The following is a 21,903-nucleotide window of genomic DNA, read 5'->3' as shown; positions in this document are numbered from 1 at the left end:
AAAGTGATCAGAGTAACGCTTGTATGTGGCCTACCGTGAACAGCAGACAGTTTGAAAGGCGGCCATTGTGGTGTAAACTTACAAGCCTTTGTTAAAACACATATTTCTCTGTGTTATAAACATAATGCCTCATTTAAGTATGTAACAAGATAGTAATTAATTTGTGAACAAAGGGAAACCAGATACTGTTTACCAATTTGTTTTTTATGTAATATAAGAAATTTGCCATAACTGTTCACAAGCAAATGAAGCTTATTATGAAAGCAGGGGCACAAATTCCAGCACATCACTGTTTAGTGCTCCAAATTTTTAAATTGAAATGTTTTTGTTTTTGAGCCTCACGTTCACCAGCACTGGAAAACATACCAGCTACTGTTAAAAAAAATGTTAGGTCAGTGACGTATCCCTGCTGAAGCTGTAAGTACTATGATGGGAAGTCTATAGTATCAAACATCTAAACATATTTATGTACCTGTGGAAAATAATATTGGTTCATTTCCTGAATTTAATCGCACACTTAAACACTGCACAGTGCTTCATCATTTTTCTTCATGTACATAATAATGTGTAGATATTACAGTTATGAGTAACAAATACTGTACGTATGCACCACAAAATAATTAATGATAGATCTGCATCCTTACAAGTCACAATACATTTCATCTTCCAGACTCTTACCACCACATTGGCATCCAGCTGTAAGTTCAAAACCTTCCAAGACTGTAACACCCTCAGTAACATAATTATTTTTACAAGGTCGTTGGAAAAAACTCAGACAGGAACTAGAGAGGTTTAAATGTGAAGCAATATTATTTTAATTATGGACATAATGATTCTTTGCACTTTTTGTACCAGAAATAGGGCTATTATCAATTTTCTATTTTTCTTGATGGAGAAGGAGCTGTTCAGGACTCTTCTGAAATAATGACAGATTTGCACACTGAAATGATGTTGTCAAAAATAAAATGGTAAAATAGAGATAGAATGTAAGAAAGATTGTTGGAATTTGTAAAGAGAGAAAGATATTTCTAAATGAGAATGGTTTCATTCTATATGTCAACACAGTGTTTGTTCTTTGAACTGCTTCTATTCATCTTCATTAGCCAGAATGTAGCCTGCTGTTTTTCTTTAAGGGTTTCAATTGTAGCTTTTAACGAGTAATATTTCTAGAGTGCTGCTGATGGCTTAAGTAAGTTACTGCAAATCAGACCATATTGCACATATGTGGTGACCTATTACATCTCTATTTTCAGAAAGCAGAGTAGATTGGTGTGTATTCACCAAATAAGTAAAACAAAAATATATTTCATGAGAGTTAGTAACGGTTTGAATTTAACTGTGGCAGTGAAGTTTCATCAACGGGAATCCCAGCCTCCTAGGATGTGATATGGGACATGTGACAAACATCATCCAAAATTTGAATCTGTCTTGTTTTTCTACAATCTTCACTAGGCTTGTTACGCTACAAAGCCGTCACTAAAATTTCAAAAATGAAAAGTAATTCTCATGAAACACAGCGCTCAACTTCACTATTCATTACCTTACCAACAGCAAACTCACCTTATTTACTTTTGGATACATGTCTCGGCCCAGTATACAGGCAACCGAATTTTAAAATATTCACTACACAAAATACTTCGTTCTCCTCATAAGCAAAGTCCATTACACTGCTTTCTTTTTGTGCACTAGCAATGTGACAGCATGGAAGACAGTTGCTGAATGAGTTTCTGGAGTAAACTATGCATATTTGAATGGAACATACAGACAAATCAGTTATAGCAGAGTATAACAAAGAGGAATGCCTCAGTTTGGCTTTCAGACTGGCAAGGTGCTATGTTGAGCAACCAGCTACTTGGACGACATTATAAAGGATGCGACAGAAATAAGGATTCACAAGAATCTGGTCAACTGAAATGAAGGTTACAATTACAATTTGTTTGGTATGGACTCGCACGCTAGTATCAATATGACAAGAGCAGGTCCAATACGCAAAATGCATCCTTTGCAACCTCACCACGAGCCATCTGACAGTAACCATCTGTCCACTGCCAGGTGGAGGGGATGCACCGCCAGTGCAAATATTATGACATCCGTAATACATTGATACTTCCTCAGAATGCAAGACATGTATTTACAAATTGTGAATATACATATACATCAGCTGTACAAATGATTAATGACATGTGAAACTTAGTGTCAGAACTAGGACTCAAATCTGGATTTCTCACTTATCACATGTGCTCGCCTTAACCACTTCGACTATCCATGTACACGTCCTGGATCAACCCGAACTTAAGAAATGTGCCACACCTTCTCATGTGATTCCCATATAGCGAGTGGCAGTGTTATTCTTGTCATGTTTGCGTTAGTGGTTTCCAATGTCTGTATTTTACACTGTCTGAATAGTACTACACAATGCCCTTCAGACATGCAGTAGTGTTTGCCTTACTGGATATGGAGACAGGCCTTCAATGTCTGTATTTCACAGTGTCTGAATAGTGCTGTAAACTGTCCTTTGGACTATTCTTAGAAGGAGAATCCACCATAAGCCACTCTCGGACACACTTGAAACTTCATTTGGTGAAAGAAGGATGAAAATAAAGGGACACTTATTTTGTATAGGTCCACAATTTCTGTGAAAATGACAATCAAAGTTTTGGTGCTACGGGATCAGTTTGTGTACGTGATGTTAAACCAGGCGAACAGCAGTGTATTGGGTAAGAGGCCAGATTCGAATTCTTTTGCTCCAAGTTCAAATCGAATCTCATGTTTGTTTCAGATTGTTGTCGTAGACATATGTCAATTGCTTCAATATTTTTAATGAGATTCAGAAATACAACGGGATTGCTGACAATAGAAGTAAGCGCTTCAAATCTTATTTGGGCTTTATCATCACAAATTTTATGCAACATTAATATATGTTTTCATTTTTTAAATTTTCAGCAGTACCAGTCCCAGGGTGATGCATATCGTAAAAATATTCAAAGAATAAAAATTCAGAGTACTATGAGCGACATGAGAAGTTGCATATGACACAGTCACATTTTTTAGTGTGAATATCATTAAGAAAACAACCTTGTTAACGACCCTACATACCTCGCAGTCTGGCAAGAATTTCACTGAGAGCCACGAATGTCGAAGCATATTCTCAACAGTATGAGCAGGCATTTAGTTTATTCATTGCATCACTACTACGTAGTACGTTGATTTCCGTTTTTTGTGCAAAAAGAATATTGCAGCTCTGTATTGGGTGATTCCGTCGACAGCCTGGCCATCATTTATCCACCCGAAGAGTCAATAATGACTAGAAATGGCTCCATTCTTATTTAAGGGTACGCACAGAAAGGAAGGGGGGGGGGGGGGGGGCTACCTGGGATCCAGTGCCAGGTGGCATGCCCAGCGTGGAAATATCCGTTTGTTATGTAAATAGGCAGCGCACAAAGGCAATCGGGTGGCAGTGCCGACTGGCGCAATGAGATATACTTTGCCCGCTTTCGGCGCGCCAGTTGGCGACGCGCAGTGACAATAAAATCGAAGCATACGCCCTGCAATCTTTCATAAAAGTTTTAACAGAAATTAATCGGTAAAAATATTATTTTCACTTTACTTAATAGCTTTATATGTCAGCTTCATGGTGAAGTGCCTATAATTTCAATATTGGTCATACTTAACATGATATTCGCATTTAAGTACGAGACAAAGTTTACAATGATTTTGCGTTTGGTGCATATTACTACATATGTTTCTGCAAACGAAATTTAGCCAAGATAGTGAAATTTGCTTTAGACTTGGGAGGAGGTCTCTATCTTTCTGCAGTTTTTAGAAAATGGAATTGATGTGGCATGTTCACTTCCGGCCGCAGATGCGCAAGAAATAAGTATTCATATTAACCATTTCACGCCGGCGCCGTGATTGTTGCGCCGTGCGCTGTGGAGGAGCGCCAGTCCCGCCCGGACGTGCCCGTTGCACGGCGCAGTTTTCGCGCTTCCCGTGGCTCTACGCAGTCCTGCTTTCACACTCGCAGTGTTATCGCAGTTATTGGACTTTATTCGGGAAAATATTTATACAAATCACACAGGTCTTTCATATTGTGTGTCGTGTCTGCGCACAAATCTAAGTCTGGGGACGTCAGTGGAACACCTGGAGTAGCACGTGTATCTGATGTAGAAGCAGCTATATTAGGTATTCAATGTTCATCGACAGATTCGGGCGATGAGTCGCTTTCATCTTCAAAGTCACTACCCAGTATGAGAGAAAGAGCTCCCTCCATAGTACATCGCTTATCTGCCACATCACTTCTAGTATAAACTAATTGAGGTTAACAAAACGTCGCTTCAGTGACTCTGTTGTTAACTATAGACACTGAACAAAGCCGCTAGATGGTGCATAGCACAGACTTCCACTCAAGTCGAGATTAGTGAAGTGGAGACGAGGCCTACGAGAAAAACAGGCACCGGCGCGTACGTCACGAAGACTGAGCCCGCTCGCTCGCCCGAATCAGCTGACCAACTACGTTTCTACACCGCCAGTGTCCGTACAAACGAAAACTGAATCTTCTACTGGAAATCGCTATTATGGAATCTTAGTCCTATAATGATGGGAAGTCCATGGGCCTTATAATTTGTTATGGCTGTACTCGCATACAATAAAATAAAATCATGCTAAAATGATTATCAGGTGCATAAGGTACCACTTCCAGCATGTTATGAGTAATGTTAAGCAGGAGAGACTGCATGCTATAAACAATCGAGTATTGATCTTAAATTTTGCTGTAGTACTGTTAATCAGTGAGACTTCATAATGACAGATTCCAGTGGCAGATGCAATTCTCGTTTGTACTTACACGACCAACTGGTTTAGAAACGCACTTTGTCTGCTGAGCTGAGAGAGCGAGCGAGCGAGTTGAGGACTACCTTCGTGACGTACGAGCCGCGGCCTGTCTTTCTGGTGGGCCTCGAGCGGAGAAATATGACGCGAGGCGGAACTGCTACAACAGTCTACCGGCTGCACGGCACGGGCCGCACTCGACCGCTGCAGCAGTACACCGGCTGAGCGGCACATTCGCTCCCGACTTCTGCAGAAGTTCGCCGCAGCGAAAGAGTCAAACGCGCAAACGAAGCTGACACACGGCGCGGTGTCTGATGGGAGTAACTGCATATGGTAAATGCCTTTACGATAACATACCTCATCCCTCCTAAACCATTCCGAGATCTCGAAATGATGCTTTGGAGAATGACAGCATGCAAAGAGGAGAGTATTTTGCTACCGGTATTTGATTATCTACGGTGATATAGCAGAAGCTATATTTTATTTTTTAATCCAGAACTGTAATTTTTTTAAGAGTCTTCGACAGCTATTGAAAGGAGAATTTGCTAGTATGAAAATAAACATGAACTTTATTCTCTTATGTTACTGTTCGGAATTAAGTCGCAATAGCTAACGCAAGGCGAATTTTTCCTAATTATATTGTGTTTTGGCTAAAGACGAAAAATTAAACCTGTCAACAAGAGAAACGTAGCTGTAACTCATAACTGATAGTAATTCTTCAAATGAGAAAAAGTTAACAGTTAAGGCAAAAATAACTCGCCAAATCTGTATTCGTTGCCAATATTTAAGAAGGGGAACAGGGATGAATTAGGAAATTACAGGCCACTATCATTGATCTCAACCTTTGCTAAAATCTATGAAATGATAATAACGAATAGAATTGTAAGTTTTGTAACAAAGTACAGTATACTGCATTCATCACAACATGGTTTCAGAGAAGGGAAGTCAACAAAAACAGCATCAACAGATATAATTGAGTACATTCTTAATTTACTTGACAGGCAACAAAAGACTTGTGGGATCTTTATGGACCTATCTAAGGCATTTGATTGTGTGAACCACTCAAAATTAATGATGAACTTATATCGGTATGGAATTAGAGGAAAATGCTATGACATACTTAAATCATAAATTACAAATAGGAAACAACGCACAGAAATCAGACATACTAGTGGGGGAAATATAACAAACTACAGATCAGAATTACAAACAGTTAAACACGGTGTGCCGCAAGGGTCTGTGCTTGGGCAAATACTATTTATACTCTACGTAAATGACTTCCCTAGCTATATAAATCAGAAACTTATAATGTATGCTGATGATACAACAATCATTTGCACAGCAGACACTAAGAAGGAGCTTGAGAAGGAAGCACTCCTGACTATCGAAAATGCAAATAAATATTTAATGCAAAACAACCTGTTTATGAATCAGTCTAAAACAATGAATGTAGTATTTCAGACCAAACATAGTGAAAATTATAATATAAATGTTAATATAAATGGAAAGACTATTAAAGAAGTAACCAGCACAAATTTTCTAGGAACTATAATAGACAAACATTTGGCATGAGGGGAGCACATAGATGCACTGTGTAAAAAGATAAACAAACAGATCTTCATCACGCATAAAACAGCTAAGACTGTGGATGATAAATTCCTCAGATCAATGTATTATGGACTTGTCTTCCCACATTTGTCTTATTCAGTTCATATATGGGGAAGTGCACAAGCTGGCTACCTGAATAGAATATTCACAATTCAGAAAAGGGCAGTGAGATGCATTGCAAAAATACCACCAAGACAAACCTGTAAGCAAGCTTTTGTACACTATAATATTATGACAGTATATTCATGGTGGTAAGGTCAAGTGATAAACACCTCCTAAATAAAGATGTACACAAACACAGTACAAGAGAAAATGAAAATTACTACATGATGAACAGGAATCTAAAACTGTCTATGACTGCCCCAGTAGAAGCAGGCGAAAGGTTTTGTAATAAACTCCCCAAAATCATTAAAAAAGAAACGGACCTAAAATGTTTTGAAAACCATTTGAAACTATATCTCACAGAGAAATGTATATACAGTTTGAGTGAATACTAAGATGGTGTTTAAATATGTTATATCATTACGGAAATGTACCTTTAAAAATTATCATTTCTGTATGTTGTTTGGATTTGTGTGTACATATAATGTGAAACATGTAATACCTTTGTATGATTATGGACTATTTCTGTTTAATTATTTGTTTCATTTATATATAATGAAATCAAGCTTAATGTTAATAGCCTATTGTATGAGACACCCAATACTCTCAGCTGGATTTTCAGCTGGAGTCCATGGGCAAAGAATAAATAAATAAATAAATTTTAAAATCTTGGAAGGGTGGTGTGTCTGTGGGCGATATTTACATATAGGTTTTTGGTTAGTTTGCCTTTGTAGACAACATTTTCGGCATCGAGTGTTATTTCTTTTATAAATGTGTTTGTGGCCACTGATTTATCCCTGTGCGAAATTTATCTTCGGATCCAACATCTGCTTTTCGTCTTCCCTGTATCTAACTCTTATCACATTCTAATGCTGTAGCCATCACAGCAACATTCGTACCAGCTCATATTATTCAAACTGATGCCATATTGAAAGCTGTGCAGATATGTAGAATTTGTGGCGCTTTGTATGAACAGTAGCTCACGATACCACTACAGAAGGCCACAAGCTGTGGTGCTACAGTAGTTTCGTGTGCGATCTAGGTGCTCTGAATATGTATTATTTGAATATTTTTACGATATGCATCGCCCTGAGGACTTGTTCTCCCGAGAAGTAAAACATCAAAGCAAATATTTAGGCTGTATAAAATCTGTGATGATAAAATCTATGTCTTGAAATACTTACTTCTTTTGTCAATAATCCCGTAGCATTTCTCGATCTATAAAAAATGTTGGAACATTTGATGTCACATACTTCCTCAACAACAAGCGAAAACATTTGAATATGTAGCGAAAACATTTGAAACTGTGCTCTTATCCAATATGCTACTGACTCATTTGTTAGCAGATGCAGAAGCATCAAAATTTTGACTCTCACTTTCTCGGAAATGACGGACTAAGGCAATATAAGAGTCCTTTCATTTTCACCCTCCTTGCACCAAACGAAGTTTAGAATATGTCAGAGAGAGGGCCACTGAGAAACAGGGCTGGGCCTGGGGAAAGATGTGTGATTGGGTCCCATCTAAAATATAGTAGGCCAATCTTTGTGATTATGTCCAAGAAGGTTTGAAACGGTTTAAACACAACACAATTCAGGGAATATTGGAAACATACAAAAATACGCAATGGGATGAAATACAGAATAAATATAATATGTTATTAAACATTACATGCATGACAGTGCACCCATATGTTCCAAAAAGCCGCACATGAAAAGGCTGTTCTTCAGTGTGAGGGGTGGGGTGGGGGTACGGGTGGTGGTCTTGGTGGTGTCATATTTCGGGTTCTATTGATCACAGAGATAAAGAGTCAACTGCTTTGCATAATGCCCGGTCTAGTGGCCATTGGTACACCTACCAGAAGAACTACCATACTGTAGCTATACAACAGTACAGGGTTAAAATTTAAACATTGCACAGTTTCTCCAGCCCAGGCAACTTGAGCAAATCGGTAGTTTCTTTTGCATTAGGCTTGATCTTGGGTGGACTTTAGGCTGCTTACAAAAGCAAAATACGTTCATGCGGATTCACGAGAAAAACCCTAAAAACCGCTATATTTGGTTACGAAAAATGCCATTTGAGGTGGTGGCAACTTCAATAATTTCTATTGATGGCAGATCGTCGAAACTTGTGCGATAGGTTTTTAAGATGATATTCTCGTACAACTTCGAAACTTTTTTTGACATAATTATCGTTACCCGTATCGAGAGCTTCAGAGTTGCACATATACAGTAGAGTATGTGCGTAACTTCTAGTCTGAGGCGTAAATGTAGTTTTAATGACAATGTGAACACATGACGACGGTTCCAGGGCCACCGCAAGGTTTCTGAGGTCACCAGACTATATTTTTAGCCAGTATTTTTACATTAATATATGTTTATGACGCACTGTCTCTATATAATGAGCACTTCAAGCCTATACAAATATGTCCAACAACAAACAAAAAGTTCTAAAAAGGGTCTTAATTTGCCTGAAAAGAACTTACAATGACTACCAAAAATTATGTGAAATTGGAAAGATCGTACATTCAATAAAATATTTCTAATAACATTTTTACACTTTTATGATACAACTAATAAGCTGGTTGTTTTCGAGAATTTCAGGGCATGAGCAAAGTACTGAAAAAAAAGTACAGCAAACGACTTTGTGTTAGCCTCATACTATGCATACGTAATTGTTGTGTCAAATTACGGAAGTAAGTCTAAATATGTAAATATACTATCAAAAGTTTACTGAGGATATGCCTTATGTAAGGTACAAACGTTGTTGTCGTAGGGAAAGTAACGAAACCAGCCGGAAAACGCTCCTGTTGGAGCACAAAGAGGGTGAATATATCCTTCTTTAAAAGTTTCTGACGGAAAAGTCGCCAACCAGACTGGAATTAACATTCCTCGCATAAAAAAATCTCAATTTTCAAACAAATGAGATACGAAATATTGAAAGCAGCCGCAGAATTTCTAAGTACACATAATTAGGGATGTATGAGTGTAATGATTCTTTATATTTTTTGGCAACATAGCAAGGCAAAGTAACGTTTACAAGAACAAAACCATTACTTGTGATCAAACTATTTAAGTTAGAGGAAAATTAAGAACAGCAATAAAAATCCAAGAAATTTACCTGCAGATTCATGTACAATACATATGTATAAAACAGAATTTATACTTTTAAGTATGTTTCGGAAGTCGGAAGCGTGTTCGCTTTTTGCATTCACGCATCAACCAAAGATGAGATCTGGAACAGTATGTATGTGCGCCAATAGGTCACCTAATGAGTGAATCCAAGTATTTCTAAGTATGTGTGACTTTGACGTGTATTGATAGTGAACGCACTGAAATATTTTCAACTTGGGAACTTAGAAAATTGCACATCAGGCAAACTTGTTGCATTGTGCACTTGGGATATTGGCATGTATCGACAACGAATACTCTAAAATATTTCTATCCTGTGGACTTTTGGGTTAGGCGATCTAGCCTGAACTTAAAAACTTTTCTGTGATTAATTTTGAAGGTGATCTTCAGTCAGAATTTCGTTGGTTTGCAATTACAGAGCTTTAACTTTATACTGCTACTTAAGGAACTTTAATTAATTTCTGTAATTTTTCGGAAGTTTACATGAATGTGTAATACCGTACCATTTCATTTTAGCCCTCGAACATGCTGTTATTATTCCAGTAATGAACGATTTTTAATTGTAATAAGTGGTACATTATTTTTGAAAAAAATACTCAGTTTGTTAAAATTTAAAAATGCTGTGAGTAGTGAACATTATTGCACCGCAAATTCCTGCCTGCATGTATTCAACTTGTGACTGAATTTCTTTGGGGTTAATACAACAGATTTGTCGATTGGCCCCTGGACTGTAACGTACCCAACATTTAAGAAATCCAGCCACGCATTATGGAGGCTCCGTTGATAGTGTTTCTCCTGATTTAAAATTTATTATTTCTGCTGATGCATGTGGGGGTCTCACAAGATACTGAATGGACAATTATTCGGTGAAAGCAAAAGGTTTTGCCTTCTCCATCCACAGTTCATCAGTTATTTTTTCGTCATGTCGCTAATGTTGGTCTTGGTTCAGCAGAGAAGTCATTTTATTTCATTCTGTCTGTATTGTCACAAGACGTGGTGCACTCCGCTCAAGTGCACTGATCGTGTACGTTTGCTTTTATCTTCGTTATACTGATAGCTGGGTACAGCAGTTTCCTATGGTCAGAAGAGTACAGTATTGAAAAAGAAATTTCAGAGCAAAAGCCACAACTATGCAAGTCATGAGGAAGGTGAAAAGGTGTTTTTTGGGCACTTTATTATGTAATTTATCAAATTTTGTGATACGTGAGATACAGTTAACAAAAGCCGATTCTATCTTACCTGCCATACTGTTAAATTCCTATTTATGTTTGGTCTACAACCTGAAATGTTCCTGCCTGTCTTTTTTTTCAGTTCAGTGAATAGTGTATAATGATCTGAGATTCCTAAATCTAAGCCAAATTTACACGCACCTTCATATTCATAACTAGCTATTGGTATATTACAGGTTGTCAAGGAGTCATTTTCTCTGGAAAATTCAGAGAAATCTAGTTTGAAACCTTACTTTTTTTACTTAGTCAGTCTCTTGTGATGCTTATTCAGACGTATTGTTCCATCTTTTTTTACAAGCATGTTAATGTGGTCTTCGTTATCACATGTCAGCTGCATTTCACAATAAATTAGTACAAGCGAAGACAAAAGAAAGAAAATTTAGAATCTACAAAACGGTTACAATGATCAACATTGGTGGCAGTAAATTCCTCATCTATCAATTTTATTTTGTGTCTCAATCTTAAGCATCCTTTTTTTGCTATTTTAGTTGTATCAGATCAATCTTTTGAGAATACTGATGTAGCATCCAATAAGAACAAATGGCACAAGCAAGCACAACCAGAAGATGGGATTTGTTCTGAGCCGACCTGAAGCTCTCCTGAATATGAGCACTTTCAAAGGGTTTCTTAAAACCATGGTTCTTAGTTATTCACATTAGCACTTAGTATAAGATTCCATAATTGAAGTCATTCTGTTGTTTTGCACTAAAATAAAAATAAAATAAAATGTACATCTTTAACTTCCTTTTACATTCCAGACAGTTCTCTCTGTGGTGTCTATGGAATATAAGCTGAAACATCTAAAAGAAGTGAAAAGTCCAATTGCATTAAAAATTACATTCACCATACCTCAATGTCCCTTGGATCCATCAGAAATACGAACAGATTCCAGGTTCCAATCCATCCTCTTACTACAGGTGGATAGTCCTTGCTTATCTCCAGTGCTTTCTCCATTATCTCTGAAATAGGAATAACAAATTGCCTAATTAAAAACAAGTCTTACAAACAAGTGCATTTGTTTACTACAATCCCATACCTGCCTTCCACTAATGTAAGTATAAATGTTCTACAATGTCTTATTCTAAAATAAGTGTAGACACATTTTACAGTGTTATGACACTTTGATATGAACAATAATAACTAACAAGGAAACACAGAGTTTTATTTTCTCACCATTTGAACTGGTAATACCAAATATCATGTGGATGTTACCGATGAAAGGCAGGGTAGGAGGACCTGGGAGTTTGTTGCCCAGTTTTACAAAACGTGAGTTTTCTCGCCAGTAATGTATTATGGTTAAAATTGCAGTCACTATCAGGATTGGATACAGCACAGAGCTGCTGCTCTGTGCTTCTACTACTTCAACTTCTTCAAGTGTTGTCATTTTGAAATGTGTAACCTGTAAAAGAAAAAGCAAATATTTAGCATACAGTTCTGAAATTGGTATTATGAAGTTATTGGAGATAGTGTAAAAAGAGAGCTAGTCAAAGAAATAGTGAATAAGAAAGTTAAAAAGTTTCCAAGCTAGTGATAATGCAGTTTAAGAACCTTGTGAACCCAGATTTTTTACATTGTTGAAACTCCCCCCCCCATGCCCTTCCACAACCTCTTCACCTGTACGTGTTGTTTGGTATTCTCTGCTACATATCGCTATAACCTACCTTCCCACTCTCACTATCATAATAGACCGATACCTAATCGAGTCCTACCAAGACCTTGGGAATGTGTTTGTAAACCATTATCCTCTTAAGAGGAATCAGAATTCATAAAAATCAACATATAGTCGCTTAACTGAGTGTCTCATACTCAGCATTTCCTTTATAAAATAAATGGTTTGATACCCTCTCAGTCAATTTTGAGCATATTCTTCTCATACAAGGTACAATTTTCTAACAAGAAGAAACCCATCTGTGCTGTAGAGGAAGCTATCAAGAATAACCATTTTAAATTTGCTTTAAAAATTTTAACCTTACTTTTTACAGTCAATTAGTAATTTCAATAATTGTGATTAAAAATTTTACTGCAAAATAGTATGCTCAATTTTACATGGGATTTACAGCGATGACAGTAGTAAAAGTCCAGCACAGGGAAATGGTGGTAACTATTTTTCTTCAAAAGGTCAGTTTAAGTACAGCTAAGCTGCTCCTGGTGTACATAATCAAAATGTTTTAATTAGTTTACATCTGTGACATCACAACACATGTTGTGTATAACCTTGTGTATAACATTATCACATTTTTATGTCACATGCCAGTCTCCCCCTTATCTGTCACATGGCAAGCTATGCTGTCTTATATATGACATCACAAACCCAGATGGCTTCCTCTGCCACATCGAATAAAAAAAATTTTAATTATCGAATTGGTTGCTTAACATCATCAACAAGGCGGTTGTGGGAAATTTACAAATCCATGATGAAACTGATGGGGAAATTTAAATAACTGCAAGATGGTAGTGGTGAGAAATTTAAAAAATGTTAGATGACACTGGCAGGAAATAGCAAATATTTTTACCATTCATTAAAATGAAATGGTCAATCACAGTTCAGCATTTTGTACCTAAAGAGATTCAGAAGCATCAGATTTTTGTGCTATGTTAAAAAAATAAGTACAGTGAAAGCCCTATTTTACGTTTTCATGGGATCCAGACTTAAAAACTGCAAAACTGAGCAAAAAAAAACCGTTAAAACCCTCAAAATAGTAGCAAAAATATACGTAATTGTGATACATGATAAGAAATTGTAATCCTTACCAATGCAATGTACAAAATTTGTACAAGTGAAGGAAATTAAATGTACAATAAAATGTTTATATAATAATTTGTGATAATGAATTTCATCAATCGTTAAAAATCACAGATGTGTAACAGCAAGTAAAAACTCGCCAAAAAATTGGAGGGAATTTTTAGCATTGATCTAATGGGTTTTTCACGGGGGCTACTAATTTATGGCATAGAATCGCTAAAAAAATAAAATCGGAGAACGTAAAATCGTAGTTCCACTGTGTTCTAATACTACAGTATTTTCAAAAACACATACACACACTCAGTCACTCACACACTGCATAACATTTGTATTTCATCTCTCTCTCTCTTTCTCTCTCTTTCTCTCTCTCTCTCTCTCTCTGTCCGCTTTTGTCATCAGCTTTGTCAAGTCTGGTCTTGTATAACTTTCACAGAAACCTGACATATTTTGTAAAGTTGGTACCTGCTTGTTTGCATATTGTTCACACTCTGCAATCACAATCTCTTGCAATGTACTCCAGGCCTAGAATTTCTTTGCTTGGAGTAGAATTGTCTTCAGTGATGATTTCCGCTTCGAAATGAGCCCCAGTGACCCCAGAGGACCTGTCTGGAGGTGCCCTGGATACTGGTGGGGGTGGACTCTTGCATCCGCTGCGTGGTCTACATCTACATCTGCATGACTACTCTGCAATTCACATTTAAGTGCTTGGCAGAGGGTTCATCGAACCACAATCATACTATCTCTCTACTATTCCACTCCCGAACAGCGAGCGGGAAAAACGAACACCTAAACCTTTCTGTTCGAGCTCTGATTTCTCTTATTTTCGCATTCGGAAGAGAAAGTTGGTGACTGAAATTTCGTAAAAAGGTCTCGCCGCGACGAAAAACGTCTATGCTGTAATGACTTCCATCCCAACTCGTGTATCATATCTGCCACACTCTCTCTCCTATAACGCGATAACACAAAACGAGCTGCCCTTTTTTGCACCCTTTCGATGTCCTCCGTCAATCCCACCTGGTAAGGATCCCACACCACGCAGCAATATTCTAACAGAGGACGAACGAGTGTAGTGTAAGCTGTCTCTTTAGTGGACTTGTTGCATCTTCTAAGTGTCCTGCCAATGTAACGCAACCTTTGACCCGCCTTCCCGACAATATTATCTATGTGGTCCTTCCAACTGAAGTTGTTCGTAATTTTAACACCCAGGTACTTAGTTGAATTGACAGCCTTGAGAATTGTACTATTTATCGAGTAATCGAATTCCAACGGATTTCTTTTGGAACTCATGTGGATCATCTCACACTTTTCGTTATTTAGCGTCAACTGCCACCTGCCACACCATACAGCAATCTTTTTTAAATCGCTTTGCAACTGATACTGGTCTTCGGATGACCTTACTAGACGGTAAATTACAGCATCATCTGCGAACAATCTAAGAGAACTGCTCAGATTGTCACCCAAGTCATTTATATAGATCAGGAACAGCAGAGGTCCCAGGACGCTTCCCTGGGGAACACCTGATATCACTTCAGTTTTACTCGATGATTTGCCGTCTATTACTACGAACTGCGACCTTCCTGACAGGAAATCACGAATCCAGTCGCACAACTGAGACGATACCCCATAGCTCCGCAGCTTGATTAGAAGTCGCTTGTGAGGAACGGTGTCAAAAGCTTTCCGGATATCTAGAAATACGGAATCAACTTCAGATCCCCTGTCGATAGCGGCCATTACTTCCTGCGAATAAAGAGCTAGCTGCGTTGCACAAGAGCGATGTTTTCTGAAGCCATGCTGATTACGTGTCAATAGATCGTTCCCTTCGAGGTGATTCATAATGTTTGAATACAGTATATGCTCCAAAACCCTACTGCAAACCGACGTCAATGATATAGGTCTGTAGTTAAATGGATTACTCCTACTACCCTTCTTGAACACTGGTGCAACCTGCGCAATTTTCCAATCTGTAGGTACAGATCTATCGGTGAGCGAGCGGTTGTACAGTATATGAGTGCTAAGTAGGGAGCTATAGTATCAGCGTAATCTGAAAGGAACCTAATCGGTATACAATCTGGACCTGAAGACTTGCCCGTATCAAGCGATTTGAGTTGCTTCGCAACCCCTAAGGTATCTACTTCTAAGAAACTCATGCTAGCAGATGTTCGTGTTTCAAATTCTGGAATATTCCATTCGTCTTCCCTGGTGAAGGAATTTCGGAAAACTGCGTTTAATAACAGAATTTCTTCGGATTTTCTACCAAATTCCGAGACAATGTTTCGTTGTGGAACCTATTAAAGGCATCTCGCATCGACGTACATGCCAAATTTCGCGCGTCTGTAAATTTTAGCCCATCTTCGGGATTTCGCGTTCTTCTGAACTTCGCATGCTTTTTCCGTTGCCTCTGCAACAGCGTTCGGACCTTTTTTGTGTACCACGGGGGATCCGTTCCATCTCTTACCAATTTATGAGGAATGAATATCTCAATTGCTGTTGCTATTATATCTTTGAATTTGAGCCACATTTCGTCTACATTCGCATAGTCAGTTCGGAAGGAATGGAAATTGTCTTTTAGGAAGGCTTCTAGTGACACTTTATCCGCTTTTTTAAATAAATTATTTTGCGTTTGTTTCTGATGGATTTGGAAGAAATGGTATTGAGCCTAGCTACAACGACCTTGTGATCACTAATCCCTGTATCAGTCATGATGCTCTCTATCAGCTCTGGATTGTTTGTGGCTAAGAGGTCAAGTGTGTTTTCGCAATCATTTACAATTCGCGTGGGTTCGTGGACTAACTGCTCGAAATAATTTTCGGAGAAAGCATTTAGGACAATCTCGGAAGACGTTTTCTGCCTACCACCGGTTTTGAACAAGTATTTTTGCCAACATACCGAGGGTAGGTTGAAGTCCCCACCAACTATAACCGTATGAGTGGGGTATTTATTTGTTACGAGACTCAAACTTTCTCTGAACTGCTCCGCAACTGTATCATAGGAGTCTGGGGGTCGGTAGAAGGAGCCAATTATTAACTTAATTCGGCTGTAAGTATAACCTCCACCCATACCAATTCGCACGGAGTATCTACTTCGACTTCACTACAAGATAAACCACTACTGACAGACACAAACACTCCACCACCAATTCTGCCTAATCTATCTTTCCTGAACACCGTCTGAGACTTCGTAAAAATTTCTGCAGAACTTATTTCAGGCTTTAGCCAGATTTCTGTACCTATGACGATATCAGCTTCTGTGCTTTCTATTAGCGCTTGAAGCTCAGAGACTTTTCCTGCGCAACTACAACAATTTACAACTATAATTCCGACTGTTCCTTGATCCAAGAACGTCCTGTAATTGCCAAGCACCCTTTGACATTGCAGCCCATCCCGCACTTTCCCGAGGCCTACTAACCTAAAAAACCGCCCAGTCCACGCTACACAGCCTCCGCTACCCGTGTAGCCGCCAGCTGAGTGTAGTGAACTCCTGACCTATTCAGCGGAACCCGAAACCCCACCACCCTATGGCGCAAGTCAAGGAATCTGCAGCCAATACGGTCGCAAAACCGTCTGAGCCGTCAGACCCTCCACCCGGCTCTGCACCAAACGTCCGCAGTCGGTTCTGTCAACGATGCTGCAGATGGTGAGCTCTGCCTTCATCTCGTAAGCAAGACCGGCAGCCTTCACCAAATCAGATAGCCGCTGGAATCCATAGAGAATTTCCTCAGATCCAAAGCGACACACGTCATTAGTGCCGACATGTGCTACCACCTGCAGCTGGCTGCACCCTGTGCTCTTCATCGCATCTGGAAGGACCCTTTCCACATCAGGAATGACTCCTCCCGGAATGCACACGGAGTGCACACTGGATTTCTTCCCCTCCTTAGCCACCGTATCCCTAAGGGGCCCCATTACGCGCCTAACATTGGAGCTCCCAACTACCAGTAAGCCCACCCTCTGCGATTGCCCGGACCTTGAAGGCAGAGAATGATCCTCTGAAACAGGGCAGGCAGCTGCATCTGGCTCAGCCAGAGACAGTGCCTGAAACCGGTTTGTCAGACGCACCGGGGAGGCTTTCTGATCAGCCTCCGGGGACGCCTTTCGCTGCCTGCCACGCCTTGGAACGACCTCCCAATCAACCACAGGCGAGGGCTCAGCCCCAATGCGGGCAGCAACCGGGGCAACCACAGCGGCAGACCGATCTGGGGACAGACGGGACGAGGTTGACATCCCCGTGATACCCAGGTCCGGCTCCCCACATTGGTGCCCAATGGCAACAGCCTCAAGCTGCGCGACCGAAGTCAGCGCCGATTGCAGCTGTGAGCGAAGGGATGCCAAGTCAGCCCTCATCCGAACACAGCAATCGCAGTCCCTGTCCATTCTAATCGATGTTGAACAACAGTTACTGAAACACGAGTCCGTGCCTAGATAACGCAAGCGAAACACGCAAAGAATGTATCAACTAAGCTGTACAAATGCCTAACGACTGCGCTACAATCTGCTGAATTTACGATTACAGTAACTAAAACTCGAAATTGCACCTCCTATACGAAACTCACACGCAATTTAAATAAGAATCTACCAAGTAAACACTAAAGCGCGATGCTACAACTGTCAAATACTATAATACGCCCGAAATATATGAATTAAACAATGCAAGTACCCAAAAAACACGCAAAGAACTTAATTAAACTATCTAACAAATAAGTAAGCTAGGGTTATACGACTTGCTGCTGCAGCTGCTTATCCAACGGCGGCAGGGAGCACAAATAAACCCGTCCCATAACATATCGATAACACCTCACTATGATTCCAGAAGAATAGAAACAGATTCTGTCTTTTTGGTGTACCACAACTTAGGCGGTTGCCTTCTCCAGGAAAGAGAACAAAAGAGTAGCAAAAGAAAGTCCTACTGATTGTTAGGTAAGTGGACAACCCCTTCGAAACGAACCTGACCCATATTGTGTAGTTTTCACTGTGGAAGTGACAGCGATTCGAAAGGCTTTCAAATTTTATCGTTTTCCAGCGCTCCAGGACCTGCTGATAGCGTCAGATACATAGAGAGTATTTCAATCGATTGAAAATCCAAAGTAGAACAGTAAAATGAGTATTAAAATGCTGGAAATTGTAGGAGAATCATTGATAAATCAGCGAAGAGTTACGAGAATCTTCTTTATGTATGATTGGTTTACAATGACAAGGTCGACCCGTTGGTCAAGGAGTCAAGTATTTCTTGTCCTATGATGAACGTGTCTATCACCTTCCGATTTCAAGTCATGGGCGTGGAAAGTGGACAAGGAAGAAGAAATCTTTGGCGCTTTTCAATCTGCCAAAAATGTAATCACTACACTGTGATCCAGCCAATAAGAACTAGTTCAGCTGATTTCGAATATTTTAGGTGAGCAGGCAGCTGATAAATACCTTTTTACGAATATGTACCAATCATGGCTCAACTTTTTCTCACTCACATTGGATAAACATCAAGGATAATACTTTTTGCAACTATCACAAGGGAAAATCCTCTTCGCATTCCACTCATATTTTGTGGTAAGATGACCCATTGCATTGCGCGTCAAACACTGAACACAGATCAAGCATGTAAAGAGGAAGAACATGTAATGAAATGCGGAAAGAGAAGCAAAATAGAAACAGTGAATGGTCCGAGATGAGGATGTGCAACATCGAGCGAGTTTGAGTTGCCACGGTTTGGTTGTTCTGTGGTCACAGTGTGGGACTGTAAAGGAGGAGATCTGGATTCAAATCTCCCTCGTGTCCGGTCACTGACGTGTCTGTTTGCTTATCTCAAATTTTGCGTCGAGCTGTACGTCCGTTTTCAAATGTGAGGTGTAGGGAAAGATCTTCCAGACATTCGTATCTCCTGTTTGTTCTACACAAATACCGCATGTTATTACCCTTGCGTTCCGTTTTGGAAGTTTTGACTTTTCTATTTCTTTGTTGTAACATAGTTCACACCCGTTTATTTGTTGTTTTCATTTCGTTGAGAGGTCTCCAGGGATCTCGCCAATTTAACAACTCATCACATTTTCTTGCGACGGTAATATGTTCTTACCACAAGTTCTGTAACGAGAGTATAGTATGACAATTACGAAAACTACAGAAGGAGAACAGACAGGTCAATTACCGCAAGGGAAGTTCATAATTTTGTGAAAAAAAGAAGACATGAAGGAGATTTGAAAACGGATCTCCCCCTTCGCAGATCCAACAACATGACCACACAGCCAGGACAGCATGGTTATAGTAAAGCGCTAGATACTACATATCTTGAGGTTTAAGGGTTAATTGTTTGTATTTTGCTTCTTTCTTCACGGTTCAGTATACCTTTTTCCTCTTTTCGTGCTTGATCTGTGTTCAGTTTTTGGCAGGCTATCCCTTGGACCATTTTACCACTAAATCTGAGGAGAATGCGATGGGGAACTTCCCAAGTCACAAGAATAAAGAAGGAGATGTAAACCAGTTGATATTTTCATTTGTAGAAGCAGAGCAGAAAAGTTTTACTGCTTAACCATGGGCGTACCCAGCGTGGGGAAAGTGGGGGGGGGGGGGCAAGTGACCCCCCCAGAAGATATTCGCAGTTTTTTTACTAGTTTACTGTTTTATTTAATAAGAAATGCTGCACGTTTTCTCTGATTGTACAAGTGCATTCTTGTATTTAAAATGTTTATTAAAAGCAGTTTTTCACTGGTTTACTGTTTTATTTAGTAAGAAGTGCTGTATGTTGTCTCGAATCTTTGTTTCCTGAGACTAGTATGACCTGCCCCCCCCCTCCCCTCCTCCCACCAGTTAAGATCCTGGGTACGCCCTTGTGCATAACCCTTTATTAAATACCTCGTGCGTCACTGTCTCATGATATACCGAGCGCGGACCTGGATGTTCCGTTTCCAGAATGGTACATTTCTGTAAGTATTATGACTTGTATAGTGTCAGTACATTAAAGTCACAGAAAAATAATATCTACACTACTGGCCATTAAAACTGCTACACCACGAAGATGACGTGCTACAGACGTGAAATTTAACCGACAGGAAGAAGATGCTATCATATGCAAATGATTAGCTTTTCAGAGCATTCACACAAGGTTGGCGCCGGTGGCGACACCTACAACGTGCTGACATGAGGAAAGTTTCCAACCGATTTCTCATGCACAAACACCAGTTGACCAGCGTTACCTGGTGAAACGTTGTTGTGATGCCTCGTGTAAGGAGGAGAAATGCGTACCATCACGTTTCCGACTTTGATAAAGGTCGGATTGTAGCCTATCGCGATTGCGGTTTATCGTATCGCGATAATGCTGCTCGCGTTGGTCGAGATCCAATGACTGTTAGCAGAATATGGAATCGCTGGGTTCAGGAGGGTAATACGGAACGCCGTGTTGGATCTCAACGGCCTCGTATCACTAGCAGTCGAAGTGACAGGCATCTTATCCGCATGGCTGTAACGGATCGTGCAGCCACGTCTCGATCCCTGAGTCAACAGATGGGGACGTTTGCAAGACAACAACCATCTGCACGAACAGTTCGACGATGTTTGCAACAGCATGGACTATCATCTCGGAGACCATGGCTGCGGTTACTATGGCGCTGCATCACAGACAGTAGTGCCTGCGATAGTGTACTCAACGACGAACCTGGGTGCACGAATGGCAAAACGTCATTTTTTCGGATGAATCCAGGTTCTGTTTACATCATCATGATGGTCGCATCCGTGTTTGGCGACATCGCGGTGAACGCACATTGGAAGGGTGTATTCGTCATCGCCATGCTGGCGTATCACCCGGCGTGGTGGTATGTGGTGCCGTTGTTTACACGTCTCAGTCACCTCTTGTTCGCATTGACGGCACTTTAAACAGTGTGCGTTACATTTCAGATGTGTTGCGACCCGTGGCTATACCCTTCATTCGATCCCTGCGAAAACCTACATTTCAGCAGGCTAATGCACGACCGCATGTTGTAGGTCGTATGAGGGTCATTCTGGATACAGAAAATGTTCGACTGCTCCCATGGCCAGTACATTCTCCACATCTCTCACCAACTGAAAACGTCTGGTCAATGGTGGCCGAGCAACTGGCTCGTCACAATAAGCCAGTCACTACTCTTAATGAACTATGGTATTGTGTTGAAGCTGCATGGCCAGCTGTACCTGTACACGCCACCCAAGCTCTGTTTGACTCAATGCCCAGACGTATCAAGGCCGTTATTACGGCCAGATAGCGCTGAGCACTATGGGACTTAACGTCTGAGGTCATCAGACCCCTAGAA

The 21,903-nt window shown here is 40.0% G+C and overlaps 1 protein-coding gene across 1 annotated transcript in view; it reads right to left on the bottom strand.

Moving 5' to 3' along the window:
- Nucleotides 1-21,903, bottom strand: part of LOC126354378 (cytochrome P450 4g15-like) — a 141,257-nt gene that overhangs the window by 100,186 nt on the left and 19,168 nt on the right. Inside the window, exons 2-3 of the mRNA XM_050003978.1 lie at nucleotides 12,068-12,293; nucleotides 11,744-11,853 (exon numbers count right to left, since the gene is read on the bottom strand). Of these exons, the coding sequence (XP_049859935.1) occupies nucleotides 11,744-11,853; nucleotides 12,068-12,278 (321 nt within the window). The 5' untranslated portion in view covers nucleotides 12,279-12,293. The remainder of the gene's footprint in view (nucleotides 1-11,743; nucleotides 11,854-12,067; nucleotides 12,294-21,903) is intronic.

The sequence above is a fragment of the Schistocerca gregaria genome, chromosome 3 (genome assembly GCF_023897955.1).
Source record: "Schistocerca gregaria isolate iqSchGreg1 chromosome 3, iqSchGreg1.2, whole genome shotgun sequence".
In the NCBI taxonomy this organism is placed as follows: Eukaryota; Metazoa; Arthropoda; class Insecta; order Orthoptera; family Acrididae; genus Schistocerca; species Schistocerca gregaria.
Note: the sequence above shows the minus strand (reverse complement) of the source record. Positions and strands in the feature narration are given on the sequence as shown.